Genomic DNA, 19,976 nt, shown 5'->3' on the forward strand with positions numbered 1-19,976 from the left:
GAAACGGTTTATAAAAGTATCCAGTCTAATTTACACTGTTGACTGTCTCGTCGAGACGACTTTATGTTTGAAGCTTGAAGCTGGGACTAGGAACAGACGTTAAAATTAATTCAAATAAATTACAAAGTGAGGAACTAAGTATGGTCGAATTTCTACTTAACAGTGATTACATCAGACTTGAGCTAATTTCTTCTCTGATCTGCAAACACTTACTTACTTATCAGTGCTCGTGGCGCAAAGTAATAAACGATTGTGATGTTCTCAATAACTATTAAAAGCAGTCCGCAAACAGTTCGCTCGAACAGCCAAGTGTTGTACCAGGGACTTGGCCCCCGTGAAAATGACAAAGATCTTATTTATAAGCAAATGACATCCTTCTACGAATATCCGTTTGTCAATTCACAGACGAGAGGTCTCTGTGTGAGAGACTGCATCTCGAAGGACGGCTTGGACTTGGCGGTGAAGGTGAGGGTCGTGGAGTGCTCGTGCACGTAGCCAGTGGAACAGCAGAACGCGCGCTTGAACTCATGCCGGAACTTTTCTGGAACAAGAAGGTTAAAAAATATAAATGGTGGAACAAACAATCGATGCCAGGTAGAGATTAATGACGTTATTCATAAACGTATTACAAGCCTGAATTAGCTATGAACCGTTTGTCTTTATCTGTTCATTTTGACTTAAGTATGTATTTGTAAGAAAGGGATAAAACATAATTTAATTAATTCTAGGTCGTAAAGTTTTATGAATAAGGGGGAAAAGCTTTGATATTTACGCTGTCTCTTTCATACGTTTGAAAAGGGTTGCGATTATCTAATTAAACCTTTTCCATCAGTTTGGACTGATTTTTCAAGCATGTCGACCTTTGTCAGGGCACCTATGTCCCTTCCATCCACCTAAGCCATCTGTTATTTTATGCACGTAGTCGGTACCTGAGCTGAGCAATCAAGACTAGAGATCAACAATTTTAAAATTCAAGTCACTCAGAAATGTTTTCACGCTCACACCAAAATGTATTGTGTTGATTAGCGGTACGGTTGTGTAGGTAGTACGAATTTAACCAGAATTAAATTATCCGGATTTAGATTCGACGAGTCTACAGTACAATTTTGAGCCAGAAGTCAGGTAACTATTTGTTAAAAAAAAATCGGTCTCTAATTAAGGCTATGGTCCCCTACATCTAAGCAAGCATCGATTTTATATTTTAAGCAAAAAAGAGATAACTGCACAAAGCTTTGATATAACGGCTCACGGTTTTGCTTTCACAAATGCATAACCAATAATATAAGAGCTGGACGCAAGCTACTATTAAAATTAATTTACATTTCGTACTCGTAAAAATAATGATATAATCATGCGGGTCAAATACCTTGATCTTGAATAGGCTGCCCTTAACTGCAGGCCTTCATTACATTATACGGCTTAGGTACTCTCGTTTTATTATGTCTGGGCCTAATATAACGAGACATCTTTTCTTCTGAGCATCTTCAACATCTGTATTTATCTTCGACGCTAATTTATTAGTATTGTAAAATCCTTCGAGATGTTTATCACATTCAAATAAATTGGATTAACGAGGCAAAAAAGGTTAATATAAATGTTATTCTTCCGCCTTGAGATAACCACAGCCATCCTTAGAAATAAATACCGCCCTTTTCGTCGAACTACAACGGTTCGACGAAAAGGGCATCACATATATATGTCGTTGCCTAGACCCTGGTTGAAATTTAATTTGCCGCGGGCTATTTTTCGTTCATAATCTTCATTTTATACTAACACCATTCACCATTTTCGACGGCCTATCAATTGGTTATCAATAAAAAAAGATTTAAAAATGCGGCACTTCAATTTTCATCTTTCTGTCCAATCTGATATCCACATAAAAATTACAATGAATAATATTTCCGCTTTTAATAACTGAGGAGATTGGACTCGCAGTGGTTGCTATATATTTTACGAAGAAATAAGATGAGAATTGCGACAGGAGAACAAACGAGGCCGCCACAAAGACATGAAGAAATAATCGATTGAGGTGACCAAGCTTGGCATCTATTATTCATTACTTTTTAGGGTTCCGTAGTAAACTAGGAGCCCTTAAAGTTTCGCCATGTCCGTCTTTCCATCCGTCCGCGGCTTTGCTCCGTGATCGTTAGTGCTAGAAAGCTGCAATTTGGCATGGATATATAGATAATGCATACCAAGAGAATGGAAAAAAACTACAAAAAAAATTTTTAGGGTACTTCCCATACAAAGTGTAAATTTGATTTTATTTTTCGCTCTAACCCAATGGTGTGGGTATCGTTGAATAGGTCTTTCAAAACGAATACGGGTCCTATCAACCATGTTTTGTTAAAGTGAATATTTTTGGAATTAATCGCTCCGAAAGAAAAAAAATATGTGGGGGGCACATATTTTCCCCACCCTTTCTTACTTGTGAACCCGGGTCCAAAAAAAACCGATGAGGTTTTTCCTCCTAGTAAAAATACGTACAAAGCGCTGCGATGGTAGGTACTCCCTCATGCTTTAAATTTACATAATACTTACTAATGGCCCCCGTTTAGCTTATTCTAACAGAATGGTAACTACGGAACCCTACACTAAGCAAGTGAGCATGGCCCTACATTCTCTTGGCCGATTTTCCTTTATTTTGTTTTACGTTCGTCATTGCCAATGTCCTTTGATTTACTCATACCTAAGCAATTTGTAAGGTCCCTCGTAATCGCCCAAAACAATTTCCATTAGATCACAGGTAACTTGAATTTTATTTATATTTTAGCAAGCAAAAGAAAGTTATCCGTACTGGTTATTTTCGTATAGAACTCCACAGTTTTGTAAATCAATAAAAATTGTATCCTTTATCATTCGAGACCAAACGAATAGGCATCTTATATATTCATCAAATTCATCATTCATCAAACTCGATATTTTAACGCTAACGATGACTGACATACAATCTGACACAATACATTGCTAGAAACTTAAATAAAATAATAATCGGCCAAGAGCATGTCAGGCCATGCTCAGTGTAGGGTTTCGTAGTTACCATTCTTACAAAAAAGGCCAAACGGGGGCTATTAGTAAGTATCATAAGGGAGTACCTTTGCAGCGCTTTGTACTTACGTCTTTTTACTAAGAAAAGAAGATTTTTGGCAATAACTCAAAAACGACTAGACCGATCATATTCGCTATAGTTTTCATTGAAAGTATTTATCAAGCACTTGTTTCACGATTTTTAGGGTTCCGTACCCAAAAGGTAAAACGGGACCCTATTACTAAGACTTCGCTGTCCGTCCGTCCGTCTGTCTGTCACCAAGCTGTATCTCACGAACCGTGATAGCTAGACAGTTGACATTTTCACAGATGATGTATTTCTATTGCCGCTATAACAACAAATACTAAAAAAACCGGGCAAGTGCGAGTCGGACTCGCGCACGAAGGGTTCCGTACCATAATGAAAAAAAAAAACGGAAAAAAAAAACGGTCACCCATCCAAGTACTGACCACGCCCGTCGTTGCTTAACTTTGGTCAAAAATCACGTTTGTTGTATGGGAGCCCCATTTAAATCTTTATTTTATTCTGTTTTTAGTATTTGTTGTTATAGCGGCAACAGAAATACATCATCTGTGAAAATTTCAACTGTCTAGCTATCATGGTCCGTGAGATACAGCCTGGTGACAGACAGACGGACGGACGGACGGACGGACGGACAGCGAAGTCTTAGTAATAGGGTCCCGTTTTACCTTTTGGGTACGGAACCCTAAAAACAGAATAAAATAAAGATTTAAATGGGCTCCCATACCACAAACGTGATTTTTGACCAAAGTTAAGCAACTTCGGGCGTGGTCAGAACTTGGATGGGTGACCGTTTTTTTTTTGCATTTTTTTTCCGTTTTTTTTTCATTATGGTACGGAACCCTTCGTGCGCGAGTCCGACTCGCACTTGCCCGGTTTTTTTCATATTTTTTGGACCCGTGGTTCAAAAGTTAGAGGGGGGGGACACATATTTTTTTTCTTTCGGAGCGCATATTTGCGAAAATATTAACTATATCAAAAAATTGTTTTAGGAGACCCTTATTCGTTTTGAAAGACCTATCCAACGATACCCCACACTATTGAGCAAAGCAAAAACAAAATATGAAAAACAACTTTTTGTATGGGAGGTACCCTAAAAAAAATTGTATTTTATTTTTTATTTTACCATTCTGTCGCAATGCATGATTTATGTATCCATGCCAAATTGGTGCTTTCTAGCACTTACGATCATGGAGCAAAGCCTCGGACAGACAGACAGACTTACATGGCGAAACTATATAAGGGTTTCTTGGTGACTACGAAACCCTAAAACCGACAACGATAGCTGTACCAACGCCCACCCAGGTAACTGACAGTTCGTGTATCTTATTACAAAATGCATAAAGTACACCGATGGACAGTTAAGAGTGTTGCTTTTTGTATATTAATTCGTTAAAGATCCCAAACGGTCATTCTTAAAAACGACCAATGTTTATGTTTAAACTAAATATTATTTTTCAAATGCCTACAAAATTATATCTTACTTGACACTATATATTTTTTTTTACAATATGGCGTCTGAGTATTGTTTTCTATTACTTTTATGCATTTAGTGCCACTCGAATAATTAGGAAAATCAATTGACGTAAGAGGCACACAGATTACCAGTTCGCCGGGCGATATCAGCCTGTCAGTTATTCGGAACTGTCACCTTTTGCGTTTAACTGACAGGCTGATATCGTCCGGCGAACTGGTAATCTGTGGGCCCCGTAAGAATCAGAATCATCTAAATCAGCCCGGGCGTTTGGTATATACAGAGCCTCAAAGGAATAAACATACAAACAAAACATACATACGAGTATAAAGACTGTTAGAGTCGCACCAAGAAAAGTCTGCAGCGGATTTGATAGCCCACGCAGTGTAAGTGTTATTTATACGTCATAATTTCATAGAAGTTTGACGTTTAAAATGACACTTGCACTGCGTGGGCTATCAAAATCGCTGCAGACTATTCACGGTCTGACTTTTGATACATTGCCCCTTCACTGCGTTGTCAGGTAAAAAATATAATTTCTTCTGGAATAATAATATGAACTAGATCAAATAAATTTTCATAAAACTTACCACTCATGAAATTATAAATGACGGGGTTGATGGCTGAATTCACGTAGCACATAATATGGGACACCAGCGCCAGTGACGAAATGATATCGTTGTTGTTGAGGCGATCGAGTACGCCAGTATATCTGAAAGAAAGATAAAAATCTGTATGAAATTAAAAATATAATACCGTACTTTCATTGCCGGCTGAAAGTATGGGACTCATGTATTGGACTTAATGTATTGGACTCAATGTATTGGACTCAATGTTCAATGTATTGGACTCAATGAAAACAAAACCTTTGAGCCCAAACTTAAATGTGTTTGTTAACATTTACTATTAAGCCTTAGATCCAAAGATCAGCTCGATGGTTGCCGATATAAAAAAAACTTGTATGGCAAACCTTTGTTAACTATCTATCTTCTATCTTTCTTCTTATATATATACATATAATATATAATCTATATATATAAATGCAAGTGTCCTGACTAAGACATGCAGTACCGGTTCCGGTACCAAGAATTTCATTTCCCGGTTCCGGTCATGCCCAGAACCGGTTCTCGGTTCTTCCCGGTTCTCAAGGCATCTTTTGAATACTGTTAAGAAATTGTTTGTGTTAGCGTACAATCTTTATGTATGACTGATTTTGATATAAATAATTGCATAAGAATTAATAAATGACTTAATTTATTTAAAAAAAATACTTAATTGGCACTTTGCCTCCGCCTGGGCCACACGGCCGTAGCGTAGTCGATGCACTCAGCACTATGACGGCACGGCCTGCCTGCACGAATACCTACTTTGCTAGGTTAGTTTGTTGGGTTATTTGGGTTCCCCGTTTCATAGCACCATTATTAAATGTTTTTTAATGTCCCGAGCTAAAGTACTTAAACATTACTACTACTGAATTGGGAATAAATAGTCATATGATGAGAACCGGGAAGTACCGGTACCGGGCCTTCAGTACCGGTTCTTTTGACACTATAAAATTCCCGGGAATTCCCGGGAATTTGAGAACCGGGAATTCCCGGGAGCATGCCCTAGTCCTGACTGACTGACTGATTCATCAATGCACAGCCGAAAATACAAAAGATAGAAAGTTAAAATTTGCACACCAGATTAAATTTATAAAGTGTACAAGAGATAAGAAGCGATTTTGAGAAAATCAACCCCTAAGAGGGTTAAAAAGGGGATGAAAATTTGTATGGGGTTCAAGTTATATTTTAAGCTAGGAATTTGAAACTTCGTAAAAAGATATATTATTAAAATACAAGAAAACCATTTTCAGTGTTTTTGAAAATTCATCCCCTAAGATGGTGAAAAAGGGGTTGAAAGTTTGTATGGATATCTAACATTTTTACGAACGCGTGACTTGAATCTTTGTATTTGGGGATATTATTAAAAGACAGGAAAAGTAAATTCAGTGTTTCGTAAAATTCATCCCCTAACAGGGCTAAAAAGGGGTTGAAAGTTTGAATCCATTACAAATGCTTTGAAACTTCTTAGAAAGGCATAATAGCCGATTACAAAAAAAAGTAATTGCAACGTTTTTGGAAATTCAACCCCTAAACAGGGGATGAAAGTTCGTCTTGGGGTGCAAATTTTATTTTAAGCTAGGAACTTGAAACTTAGCAAAAAGGTATTAAATTAAAATACAAGAAAACCAATTTCAGCGGTTTTGAAAATTCATCCCCTAAGGTGATGAAAGGGGTTGAAAGTTTGAATGGATATCAAACATTTTTTCGAGCGCGGGACTTGAATCTTTGTATTTGGGGATATTATTAGAAGACAGGATAAGTAATTTCAGCGTTTTGTAAAATTCATTCCTTAAAAGGGTTAAAAGGGGGTTGAAAATTTATATAAATATTTCAAACAACTTGCAAAAAAAGAAAAGTAATTTCAACATTGCTTGGATATGAAAATTATAGGTAATTATAGGTAGGTATTATAGGTAGGTAGGTAGGTTAATGTAAAATTTTGAAGATAAGATTCCACGCGGACGAAGTCGCGGGCAACAGCTAGTATTTCATGAAGGTTTTGTCGAAGTTTCGTATCGTTATGACTATTGGAAGTAGGTTGAAATTGATTAGCAAGATTTTATAACACTGTTATCGAACAAGCGAGTGAATAAGCGCATCGAAGTTTTTACAATTCAATACGGAACAAACTTTTCAGTAAATGGCACGTCCGTATATTTCGAAGTTTTTAGTTTTTACCAGTTTGTTCCGCGATAGCTTAAATAAAGTTTCTCATATTTTTAAACTTGGTATTAAGTTCTTCATAAATAGGAAGTTGGTGATGAAAAAATATATATCTAGTGTAATTTTATTGTGTCAATTAATGCATTTATTTACGAATTGGATCGCTGTGAGACCGAGCATAAGTACCTAGAGATTTCTCGCTGCACAGGAATAAATCGCATATAAACTAACGGAAACATCTTGTTTACAACATAAACACTATTCGGAGATCAAGGAACGTCGCGGGCAATATTATATTATGATAATGAAGAGATACGGATACGAGTTGTCTGTTTACGTACAAATTTAGCGATGAAGTGACAAAGCTCGACTTAATTTAAAATATGGATGTTGACACAAGTTGGAAATAGGTAGTACTTACTATTGTAAGAAGCACTGATTTATTAATGTTAACACGCGTTAGGCTTACAAGTGAGTAGGTACATATGATGGTCAACTTTTTATTGTCTGTCATCGCGGCTATTACGTTTAAGGCCGCGCGGGCACCCATTGAGCCATTGTCTACTGTCACTGTATGTTGTGACCCAGGATCGATACAATATGCTTATTAGTAGGAATGCCGGAACAATTTTTGGCATCCTCTTTATTATTAGTAATTTAGTTTAAGGTCCATAATTAGACTGTTACGTTCATAATCCTTCTTTTCGCTTTATCGTACTCAAATAATACTGACCTCATAGTCCGAAGTTTCCGGCACTCATCTGTCATTGAAGTTCGACCCGGTTTTAGTTCGCAATGTTCAAAAATAACTAGAGACACCGCGTACGACGTACGAAGGCGGCGCATGGCGTCCAGCCTTTGACGCCGACGTGACGTTAACCGGTGAAATTTCTATATTGAAGAAACGTCTCTTTCGACTTGACGCTATACGCCATTAACGGCGTGAACGTAAAACTGCGGGACGATAACGACAAAAGCGCAACCATCATATCTTCACTGGATATTAACTCACTCGAACCAAAATTGCCCAATTCTAATGAAGTTTATCTTACGTAATATATCGTGTAAATGTCAACAACCACATATCGGAATTAATCGTACTGTTGGCACAGTCATGTCAACACAAAGTGTTTGTTGAATGATTAATGTCGCTGTGCCAAAAATGTGACTCACAATACGTACCTACTACAATTTATTACTAAATTAAACTTAACGACATATAAAATATATTGTAACGCAGAATTATGTCGGAGATTGGAATTAGTTCCAATGAAATACAAAATTGAAATTACGCTGGCTAATAAATAACTAACGAGGGCTTATTATAATTATTAATTATTTTCTATTCTATCCTAATCCTATTGTTTCAACAAAATATTATATTTCCAAGATATCTTATAACACCCAAATAAGGTCGATTATCCTGGATATTTCAAGAATTCTGACGGCCTATTTGTAACGTGTGAAATTACTCATATGTATTGTTTGCTTTTGAGAATGTTGCGTAGGCCGCTGTTAAATTATAATATTTTGTGAATACAGATATAATATCTCTATGAAGATGTAAATTCATAAGAATTTAAATAAAAATTAATATCCGGCTGGATATTAAATCTGTGGTTGGAGGACTTTAATAATGCAGCTTAATTATTAGAGGGTATATATATCTCTCTGGCATAGCTAGAGACGACGGCAAGAGACCGTACGGTATGTCCCTGGTTCCTTGGGGTTTGGGAAGGGTGCTAGTGTGGGACGCTACGTGCGTAGACACTCTGGCCCCTTCCCACCTCACGGGAACCAGTAACCAAGCTGGTGCGGCGGTAAAAGCGGCCGAAAAGCTCAAACTCGTGAAGTACAAGGTTCTCGGCCCCGAGTATATTTTTATGCCATTTGGGGTAGAGACCCTTGGCCCGTGGTGTCCTAATGTTGTAACACTTTTTAAAGAGATATCAAAAAGATTAACCGACTTCACTGGTGACCGAAGAGCTGGCAGCTTTCTCGCACAACGTATTAGCATCGCAATACAGCGGGGAAATGCTGCCAGCGTCCTCGGCACCATGCCAAAGGGGCCCAATTTCTTAGACGTATTTTAATTTATATTTAGTACTAGACGGGCCCGCAGCTCCGTTCGCGTAAATTAAATAAAGGGTTTGTCTTATGTTTAGTTCAATACCGATATTATTATGTATTGAACCCTGCCAGGGTTTATAACTGTGACAGGTACTTCTTATTTGTAACCGATATTTGGATAACTTAATTCGCAAATTTCTCAAAAAATGATGTGATTTGATAAAAGGCAAGATTGTATTTTTTCATCTACGTAGGTATTTATTTAAAACTTGTTTCAACGTAAAATTATTATTTATTTTTATATGCCCAATTGCAAAAACGTTCATTAGATTAATTTCCGCCTTAAGACGAATATGTATGACCACCGCCCATAAATCGCATTTTCATACAAACGTAAATAGTCCCCATTTCCCTGTCTGGATATTGACATTACTTACGATGGCTACGGTGACGCAACGACCCAAAATGAGTCCTGGCCTCCGACACCAGATCACGCCATGTTTCCCGGTCTTGCGATAGCTCTCGCCAGTCGCCATGGCCAAGGTTGAGCAGATCTTGAGCAACCCTTGAGCTCCAAAATATCTGAGCATGCACTTTAACTACATTATAATTTACATTGTTCAGATATTTGTGAATACCTCGGCCGTTCCGATATATTATCTGATGGTGACTGTTCAGCAAGAAGAAAAAATCCTACCTGGTCGAGTCGTATCGATAACTGATGGGCTTCATATTAACTTGCTATCAACTTTGTATTTTTGGCCCATCTCGGCAGCCCGTTCCCCGGACGAATGGCAATGTTTGCCGAAGCCGTGAAAGTCAATTTGAATAATATAACTCAAAAAGAAATTAAAAACAATAAAATACAAATTATTAATACGAAAATCATGCGATAATACTAATTTGATTGATAAGTCATTTATGGCATAAGTCACTCGTATGGTTATAGACTAAGGTTGAGCTGGTTGAGGTTGACAGCACTTTATTATTTTACTTCGTGTAATAAAACGCCGCAATAACTGTATACGAACATGACAAACATAAAAATTGTGTATGTCTGTAGCAACACATCAAATAATTTTGTCTGACCACCACCGAAACGAAACTAACCGAGAGTTGCCGAAAATGGGCGATCATCGTAAAATGAAGATTGTTATGAAATTTTCTTTTGCTTATTGTAAATTAAATACGCATCGAAAGCGATAGTTTTTATGCTCTAGTTTTATTCTCATATTTAGATAATAGATTTAAACAGTTTTTCCGTATCACACGTGCGTCGTATTCGAGACACGTGTCAAAAACTTTTTTAGAAATTTGTAAGGCGCCATCTCGCTTCTTCGCTCGTTTTTTATCCCGTTCTGATTTTTCAATTTTATATATATGATTCGTTTTTAGTTTTAATTTAGTTTTATTTTATAGATAAGTTAGTTTATTTTTCTTTTTATTGTATCTACCATCTACCTGAAACTTAAATAAATAAATTATTAGAAAATTTGTCATACTTTAATATTTATTTGAAACATTCGGTGATATCTAAAAATATTTTAATTTAAACCTCTACGATGGCAAATTCTTGCCAAAACCTGTATACGTGTAACCTGTGGAGCAACTACACCAAAAAAACTTTTTGTATCAGGTAATCTGTGAGTCCAGTATAACAACTCCTTCAGGAGTCTATTGGGGCTGCCCTGGTGTCGCAGCGCGTTGGGAAAGGGTGGATAGCTCTTTGGATGTCTATGCATGTACGATCCAATTTATACAGGCTGGGTCATAATTTTTTTCACTTTTGAAACATTGACAGAAATAAAACTATAGAAGATATTGGTTCTTAATTTCATTTACCCTTTCTGATAACATTTGATGTTATTTTTTTGCAGACGCAAATGTAGATGGATTGAATTACATCATATCCGTCTCGTCGTTGGCACCCCTGAAATCGACTAGGTATATAAACCTTCGTCATCGTCAATGTTTTGTTTTAATTGGGATATTGTCATCGGTTTACTAAGATACACGTGACTCTTCGGACATCCCTACAGAAAATATCACAAGGAGTAAGGTCTGGGTCTTAGTTGAACATAAGTAATGAAGGAAATAACGTTACTGCCAATTTGTGTGTACTGCCAACGTTAGTGGAATACGCGAAGATGACGTGAGAGTTTTGGTTCCCTAGTTGCATGAATTTGAAGGGGGTGCATTACATTTGTTACAATTACTTTTCATATATTATAGTTTGTTATATCGTTATTTTGAATAACGTAATAAATGGCATACTACCGTAATACCTAATTAACGGTATACATAATGTTATAATTGGTATAATGGTTATAAGGTATATTTACACTTGGTCTAATATACACTGCCATAATTATTACATACTCTAAAGCATATTATTTATTATAACAAGTGACATCAAATAATTATTTGTTATAGTTGCATGACATAAATGGGTTAGGTTAGGTTGGAACTGCGACTCCGCACAAACGCATAACTACCTAGCAAAAGGAGGGTAAGGTTAGGTTAGAACTCTGACCCTCCTTAGAATAAAATGCCTAGCAAAAAAGTGGTTTAGGTTAGGTTTGAACTGCGGGCCCCGCAGAATCGAAAACCGTGAAAAAATTGGTCAGGTTAGGTTAGACTGCGACCTCCCTAGAATAAAATGGCTAGTAAAAGAAGTTATAAAAAATATGTAAAACTTTACGTTATTATCTTATTATTAAATAAAATATGACAATAAATGTTATACAATATATGTATTTATACGTTATACAAAAATATAATATAACAAATGTCATTATAAAATATGTCTATATATTATTAAAAAATTATATTACAATAGGCATTATAGCAATGACAGTTTAGATAAAATCACAATATAACAAAGGAAACGTATAGGTAATAAAAATTACATTATAATATAAAATAATATATTGAAAAAATGGCGTTATAACAAATGTATGATTTTTTTTATAATTATATTAAGCATTACACACCCATTTGAAGGATATAACAGCAAACCCTAGATGCAGCAAGATGGGGCACCATGCCATATGTCGAACATGAGTTTACTGGTAGTCAAAAAAAAATGGTTGTCTGTAAAGTCGGTTTACGGACGATAATTTTGGGTGATAATTTCATAAGAAAACATTATCATTACATTACGTAACGTTACTATGGAGATCTATTCACAACGTTACCATGGAGATCTGTCCACAATGTGACACTTTTTCGTGCATGCTACAGGTGTTCATCGATTTATAAGACGTTATCACGTCAAAAAATGTTTTCCAGCAAATTGATTTCTCGCAAAGGTCCAATAAAAAAAAACCGGGCAAGTGCGAGTCGGACTCGCGCACGAAGGGTTCCGTACCATAATAGTAGAAACTATTCCCCGATTCTGGCCCCACCTCTCAGTGGTCACCGATCCTGACCCCAGGGCCGATCCACCGCCCCCGCGGAACCTTAAAAAAAAAAAAAAAAAAAAAAAAAAAAAAAAAAAAAAAAAAAAAAAAAAACAAATAGCCCCCCATTTGAATTGATTGCGCTAGGTCTCAGCAGTGCCCGGCGCCTCCTTCAGGTACTTACGAAATACGCTAATTAAACAATACACCTTGCTCACCACGGTAACAATAGGCTTATCGACCCTTTTCTATTGTTCGATCTCGACTCGGGCGCGTTATTGTGTTACCGAGCATACTACCTACCTGGACCCTTCACCCACCGACGTCTTCATTCATGCCTTCTTTATGTGTGTATTATACTGTAGGTATTAGCGATAGGTATTTGCAATAGGTATTAGCGATAGGTATTTGCAATAGGTATTACCGATAGGTATTTGCAAAAGGTACTTATTTGCGATTCATTATCTTATTATCTTACAACCTCTTGGAGCTATTTCGATTTATAAGGAATACAGTTCTAACCTAACCTAACCTAATTAGAATTTACACAAGTAATCCGTCGGTAGCCTAAACTAACCTAAACCTTCTTTTACCAAACCTAACTTGACCAAACCTAACTAAAATCAACCTAACTTCTCATTTCAAACTAACCTGCTTTCACCTGCTTTCACCTAGTCTTCGTTCAAGTTATGTTTTAACCTAAATACCTAAACTTCTTACCTATCCAAACTAAAGCATCCTACATATCGTATACATACTTACCTATATTGTGCATATTGTATTGTGTTATTTTATTTAGTTTTACCTATTTCTAACTCATTATTTTTGTCTGCGATAAATGCAATTCAACCTAATGTAGCCTTTTTTATTCTTAAACTATTCTATCTTCTTAAACTTAGTATAGTAGTAGAAAGTAAACTCGTAGCTACTTGTTTCTTTGTATTATTAAAATAATAACTAGGCGTGTGAGGCATTTCTTGTGCACTTGTTTTCATTGTTATAACAGCTTAATTGCTTTATTGATAGACGTCTATTATATTTTATGCTGACAATGGATTATTATGTGGATATAATTTGGGTTTGAGTACAGGGAGCGTCTGTTTAGATGAACTTGTTGAGACATGATACTTTGTATGATTTTAAAAAAATAACGAGACGTGTCAACTGGTTTCAACATGATTTAGTCTAATACGTCGGCATTTCTTGTGTGTCGGTATTCATTGTTATAACAGCATAATTGCTTTATTGGTAGACATCTATTATATTTTATACTGACAATGGATTTATTGTTTCCTATTATGCTTTTGAATTTGGGTTTTAGTAAAGAGAGCGTCTGTATTAGATGAACCTGTTGAGACATGATTTGAACGATACTGTATCCTGCTCACTATCACAGTATAAAAGCCGAAGAGAAATGGCTTTGAGTAAGTATTACTGTCGTGGCAGTCCTCTGTATCAGAGCTCCTTGTATCTACTGCAGTATATAGAAATATAGTGTTAATTCAACAGTGAAGTGTTTAAGTGTTTATAAAAAGACCCAACAATGGATGTAAGTATGTCTTTTATTACCGTAACTTACTTTGTTTTGTTTTCACTTGTGTTCTTTGTGTTTTAATTATCAAGATTGTAGACAGTGTGTAAATTATTGTTTTATATTGTTTCAGTTCACTGAAAATACTTTCAAGAACTATTACTACCCGGATGATAATAAAGACGAATCAAGCGATGAAGAGGGTACGCTTGGTCTCAAAGTTAAACAAGCCATCGCAAAGAAACGTTCAGGAAACAATATCGATAGCTTCTTTGAACGACCTAAAAAGCAGTCTAAAGTTGTGAAACGGTCTTCAAATGTGAGCAAAAGTTCACCAGACGGTGTTGCAAACTTGTCATCCGGACAAGACGACGGGGCCTATGCATCACATTTGATTAAAATCGAGATATATGATATGCATAAAATCAAAAACGTCCCACCCATGGAACACTGGAAGCATGCGGACTTCAGATTGAAATATTTTGCGTTGGAAGACGATTTGGAGCTACAAAATACGCGAAATATTATTTATAACATAACAAAGCAATTAGCTTCTAAGGACAGTAGTGTGAAATATTTTATAGATAATAAGAAACAGTGATAGTTATAATTATTAATGATAGTAGTAGCTTAATGATTGTGTTAACGTATTTCTCATTTTTTACCTCTCCTTAAGTACATTTTCCATGTAACAGATTATTTTTATTGTATCACATTACAACTAGTTTTAATTTAATACTTCTCATTTGTAAAGTGTAATCTTTAGTCCCCACTCTTAGAAATCTTATACCTGTAGTCAACTATTTAAATGAAAGAAAGCACTGTATGATTTCTCATTTCATAATGGACTCTTTGAGTTGTGATGTCTACGATCTTGAACTTATCAGACTCTGTGAAGAAATAGAAGAAAATGAAGATCTATGCGAGGCTGCCCGTCTTGTGAGCCAACTACATCGAGAGGCGTAAGTAAAAGTATTCCTGTTCATACATGTTTATAACTCTTAACCAGTACCTGTTTAACAAAGGATGGGTTCCTCCTAACTTGTTGTGACCAGAACTTATTGTTAGGATAAACGTGGGGTGGGAGAGTGCTGGTTATATAAGCGGGGTATCTCGAGTTCATATCATTCAGTGTTTTGGTGCCGTGCTTGTACTGTGATATCCTTTTCCATAATGGTGTTTACTTACTATCATATTGGTCTCACTTTGCCTCGTGATAAGATTGAGGAATTAAGTAAAGAATTTATTTTAGCATATTTTCATAGAAATATAAGAATGTGGTATATATCAAACAAATTACCTCACTCGTTACTGGAAGATTCTGATATTATACCGTATTATACACCATGTGATGGGCATATCAAAAATTCCAAGGGGAATACTCAGTCATCAGATGTGATTGATGGAGTTTTGATGATGCGGGCCTATTGTCAGCAGTGTCGAAAAGACTTACGTTAGTATATACAACCAACCGTTTTAGTAATTATTTTTATTTTATCTGACATTAAGATATTTATGTTTATTATGTATTGTTATAGATCTTCTCAAATAGGACGGGGAGTAAAAAGGACAGCTGCAGTTTTGGAGACCGAAGAATTCTTGGTGAAGAAAAACCGTTCAGCAGCTGCTGAACCTGTAGCATCAACATCATCCGAACCAGTTCCCGATGTCATTGTGAGTACAAATAATAATCATGAAATTGAATGTTCTGTGTGTAATAAGTTTGTTTCTAAAAGATATTTTAAAAATCATTTAAATAGTAATCTTCACAAAAATAATGTTTTAAGGGCTGACATTGAATGGGTTAATGTTCAGTTAATTGAAAATGCTTTTAAGAATAGGGTGGCCACTTACAGAATACTATTAAATGAAAATGTTCACCAACCATTTACTCCCGAATCCATTTTACTAGGAAATAAAGAGAAAATCTTTGCATTATTGGATCGTTCCCTCACTGATCACCATGCTTTAAAAGTAAACTTTATTTTGAATGCGGATTTTACTCAAGAGAGCAAACAAGTAAATAATACATTTGATTTCCAATTATGTAACAATGTAGTTGATGTTAGCAGCGACAAAGATGATATTTTCGAGTCAGTTGTTAAAGATATATTAACAAAATTATTTAACTTTGAGAGAAAAGACAGTGGATGGAGTTTAGTAAAATTTAACTATCTAGATGTCAATGTAAACAAATTTAATCCATTGCGTGGTTCTTCCTATATCGAATTACCACGTGATATTCAGAACAGAAAAGCAGTTATTAATGTAAAAAATAATGATCATGAATGTTTTAGATGGGCTGTATTGTCAGGCTTGTATCCACCTACAAGTCATCGTTCAAACACTGCGAAATCGTATATAGCGCATAAAAATAAATTAAATTTTAGAAATTTAACTTTCCCACTTAAGGTTGGAGATATTCAGAAATTTGAAAAAATGAATGATATAAGTATAAACGTTTTTGGTCTTGAATACAATTCGAAAAGTAAAAAACATGACGTAGTAGGCCCATTACACTTAACAAAGTGCAAAAAAGCTACCCACTTGAATTTATTGTACATATCCAAAGACAGTAAGGGGCATTATTGCTATATCAAAAATTTATCTAGGTTAGTATCTAAACAATTATCAAATACACAGCATGCTGCACATATTTGTGATGGTTGTTTATCGAACTTTACAACTCGCAACAATTTAATGAATCATCAAAGAAACGATTGTTTCCATGTTTGTACACATTTACCTTCAGAACAGGATAAAAAGAAAAACTGGTTCAATGAAAACGTTTCCTCCAATATTCTTACTTTCGATAATTATGAACGTAAATTAAGGGTACCTTTTGTTATTTATGCTGATTTCGAGGCCTTTCTAAACCCGATTCAAACAGGTACAATTAATCCTACTACATCCTCAACAACAAATGTACAAAAACATGAGGTATATAGTTTTGGATACTACATTAAATGTTCTTATAATGATAAATTGTCAGTGTACAGAACATATAAAGGCAAAAATTGCACCCAGGAATTTATGAAGTATATGGAACAAGACTTAAAGGCCATTTGTAGGAGAAATACTTTTGTAAAAACTCCATTGCCTTTATCTAATGCAAATAATGTGCATATTGCTCAGAGTAGTACATGTTATATTTGTGATAAAAAATTAAACGAGGATTCAGTCATTTCCTATAATTACCATACTGGTCTTTATGAAGGAGTGGCACATACATTTTGTTCTGAAAAATACAGGGCACCTAATTTTGTACCTGTATTTTTCCATAATTTGTGTAACTATGATAGTCATTTTATAGTGCATGGGCTTGGTTTGGCAGAAGGCGACATTGAACTGATTCCAGAGAACAAAGAGAAATACATTTCATTTTCTAAGAGCTTACAAATAAATAATCGCACAATTAAATTGAGATTTGTCGATTCACTTAAATTTATGTCCAGTAGTCTTGACAAATTGGCAAAAAACTTGTTGCCTGAACAATTTCATGAATTAAAATTGAATTTTTCATGCGAGGAGGATTTTAAACGCTTATTACGAAAGGGTGTCTATCCCTATGAACACATGTCATCATACGATTCTTTAAACTTAACAGCTCTTCCCTCTAAAGATGATTTCTTTAGTTCCTTGTCTGATAGTCACATCTCAGAAGAGGATTATGATCACGCAAAAGATGTTTGGTCTCATTTTCAATGCAAAAATATGGGTGATTATTCTGATTTATATTTAAAAACTGATGTTCTATTACTAACTGATATATTTGAAAATTTTAGAAACCTTTGTCTTAAGACGTATGGATTAGACCCCGCTCATTATTATACTGCTCCGGGATTAAGTTGGGATGCAATGTTAAGAACTACAAAAATAAAACTAGAACTCCTAACTGATATCGATAAAATAGCTTTTATATCAAAAAATATTCGAGGTGGCATATCACAATGTAGTAATAGATACGCGAAGGCTAATAATATTTTTTTGGAAGATTATAATCAAAATATCCCATCGTCATTTCTTATGTACTTTGATGCAAATAACCTTTACGGGTGGGCTATGTCTCAATGTCTTCCTACCGGTAAATTTGAATGGGTAAATACAGATACTGACTTTAATATATCTGATGACGCTGATCATGGTTTAATTTTAGAAGTTGATCTCGAATACCCTAACGAGTTGCATGACTCTCATTCAGATTTGCCATTTTGTCCTGAAAACGTTTGTTTGGGTAATTCCAAAGAAAAAAAATTAATTCCTAATTTAAATAAAAAAACGAATTATGTCATTCATTATAGAAATCTAAAACAGTGTTTGAAGAATGGTTTGAAATTGAGTAAAATCCATCGCATTCTTAAATTTCAGCAGTCTATGTGGTTAAAAAGTTACATAGATTTGAACACCCACATGCGATCACAGGCATCATCCGATTTTGAAAAAGATTTCTTTAAACTAATGAATAATTCAGTGTTCGGTAAAACCATGGAAAATGTTGCAAAACGCGTAAATGTCAAATTATTAAATCACTGGGAAAATCGAGGAAAAACGCAGGGGGTTCAATCTTTGATAGCGAAACCTGAGTTCCATAGTTTATCCATATTCTCTGAGAATTTAGTGGCCGTTCAATTGAATAAAACTAAAATATTTTATAATAAACCGATTTATCTGGGATTTTGCGTATTAGATATATCGAAAACTTTGATGTATGACTTTCACTACAGCTACATGAAAACCAAATATCCAGACAATCTTAAGCTTCTTTATACAGATACTGATAGCTTAGTATATCAAATTTTCACGGAAAATTATTACGCAGATATAAAATCAGATCTTAATTTATATTTTGATACATCTGACTATCCTCCTAACAATAAATATGATTTGCCGTTAATAAATAAAAAGCGATTAGGGTTTTTCAAAGATGAAAATAATGGTAGAATTTTAAAAGAGTTTGTAGGTCTGAGATCTAAAATGTATACCTTAGATGTTGAAAAATATGACGAGAATGATGAGAAAACCGAAAAATACGGTGTTTTATCAAAAGCCAAAGGAGTCAATAAATGTGTTACAAAAAAATTTACTCTTGACAATTACAAAACGTGTTTATTTAATAAAAATTTGCAACGCGCTCAAATGCTAAGATTTAAGTCTATAAAACATATAATATTCACTCAAAAAATAAATAAAATATCATTATCGCATGAAGATACAAAACGGTACTTATTAGAAAACTCTTCTGACACTCTAGCGTGGGGTCATTATAAAATACCGCAATAATGAAAAAGTTTCAAAGTTGTAATATAATCACACAGAACATTCGAATTCCAAATTATTGTTTGTACATTGTATATTTGTTAAGGTATTACTTGTAAACATGTAAAAAAAAAATGTATGAATTTTATTTTATTGTATCTTTTAAGGTATTTTTGTAAATATGAAACAAAAAAAATAATGTTAAAAGTGTGATCATAAATAATAATAAAAAATTTACGTAATCATTTTGTTTTGTTTTTTTGTCTACTATATCTGAGTTGTTTAAATAGTAATCATCTTTCTGAATATTACCATTTAAAGTCCATCCGTTAACATATCAACACTCACCCACACACATACACACATACACATAGATTACGATATTTAATAATGATTCACTTTTATC

The 19,976-nt window shown here is 35.0% G+C and overlaps 1 protein-coding gene across 1 annotated transcript in view; it reads right to left on the reverse strand.

The window, feature by feature from the left end:
• Window positions 1-248: 248 nt before the first annotated feature.
• LOC134800574 (orexin receptor type 2-like) overlaps window positions 249-19,976 on the reverse strand; it is a 48,935-nt gene continuing 29,207 nt past the window's right edge. The window contains exons 6-7 of the mRNA XM_063773063.1: window positions 5,135-5,256; window positions 249-541 (exon numbers count right to left, since the gene is read on the reverse strand). Of these exons, the coding sequence (XP_063629133.1) occupies window positions 378-541; window positions 5,135-5,256 (286 nt within the window). The 3' untranslated portion in view covers window positions 249-377. The remainder of the gene's footprint in view (window positions 542-5,134; window positions 5,257-19,976) is intronic.

Source organism: Cydia splendana, chromosome 20 (genome assembly GCF_910591565.1).
Source record: "Cydia splendana chromosome 20, ilCydSple1.2, whole genome shotgun sequence".
Lineage (NCBI taxonomy): Eukaryota > Metazoa > Arthropoda > Insecta > Lepidoptera > Tortricidae > Cydia > Cydia splendana.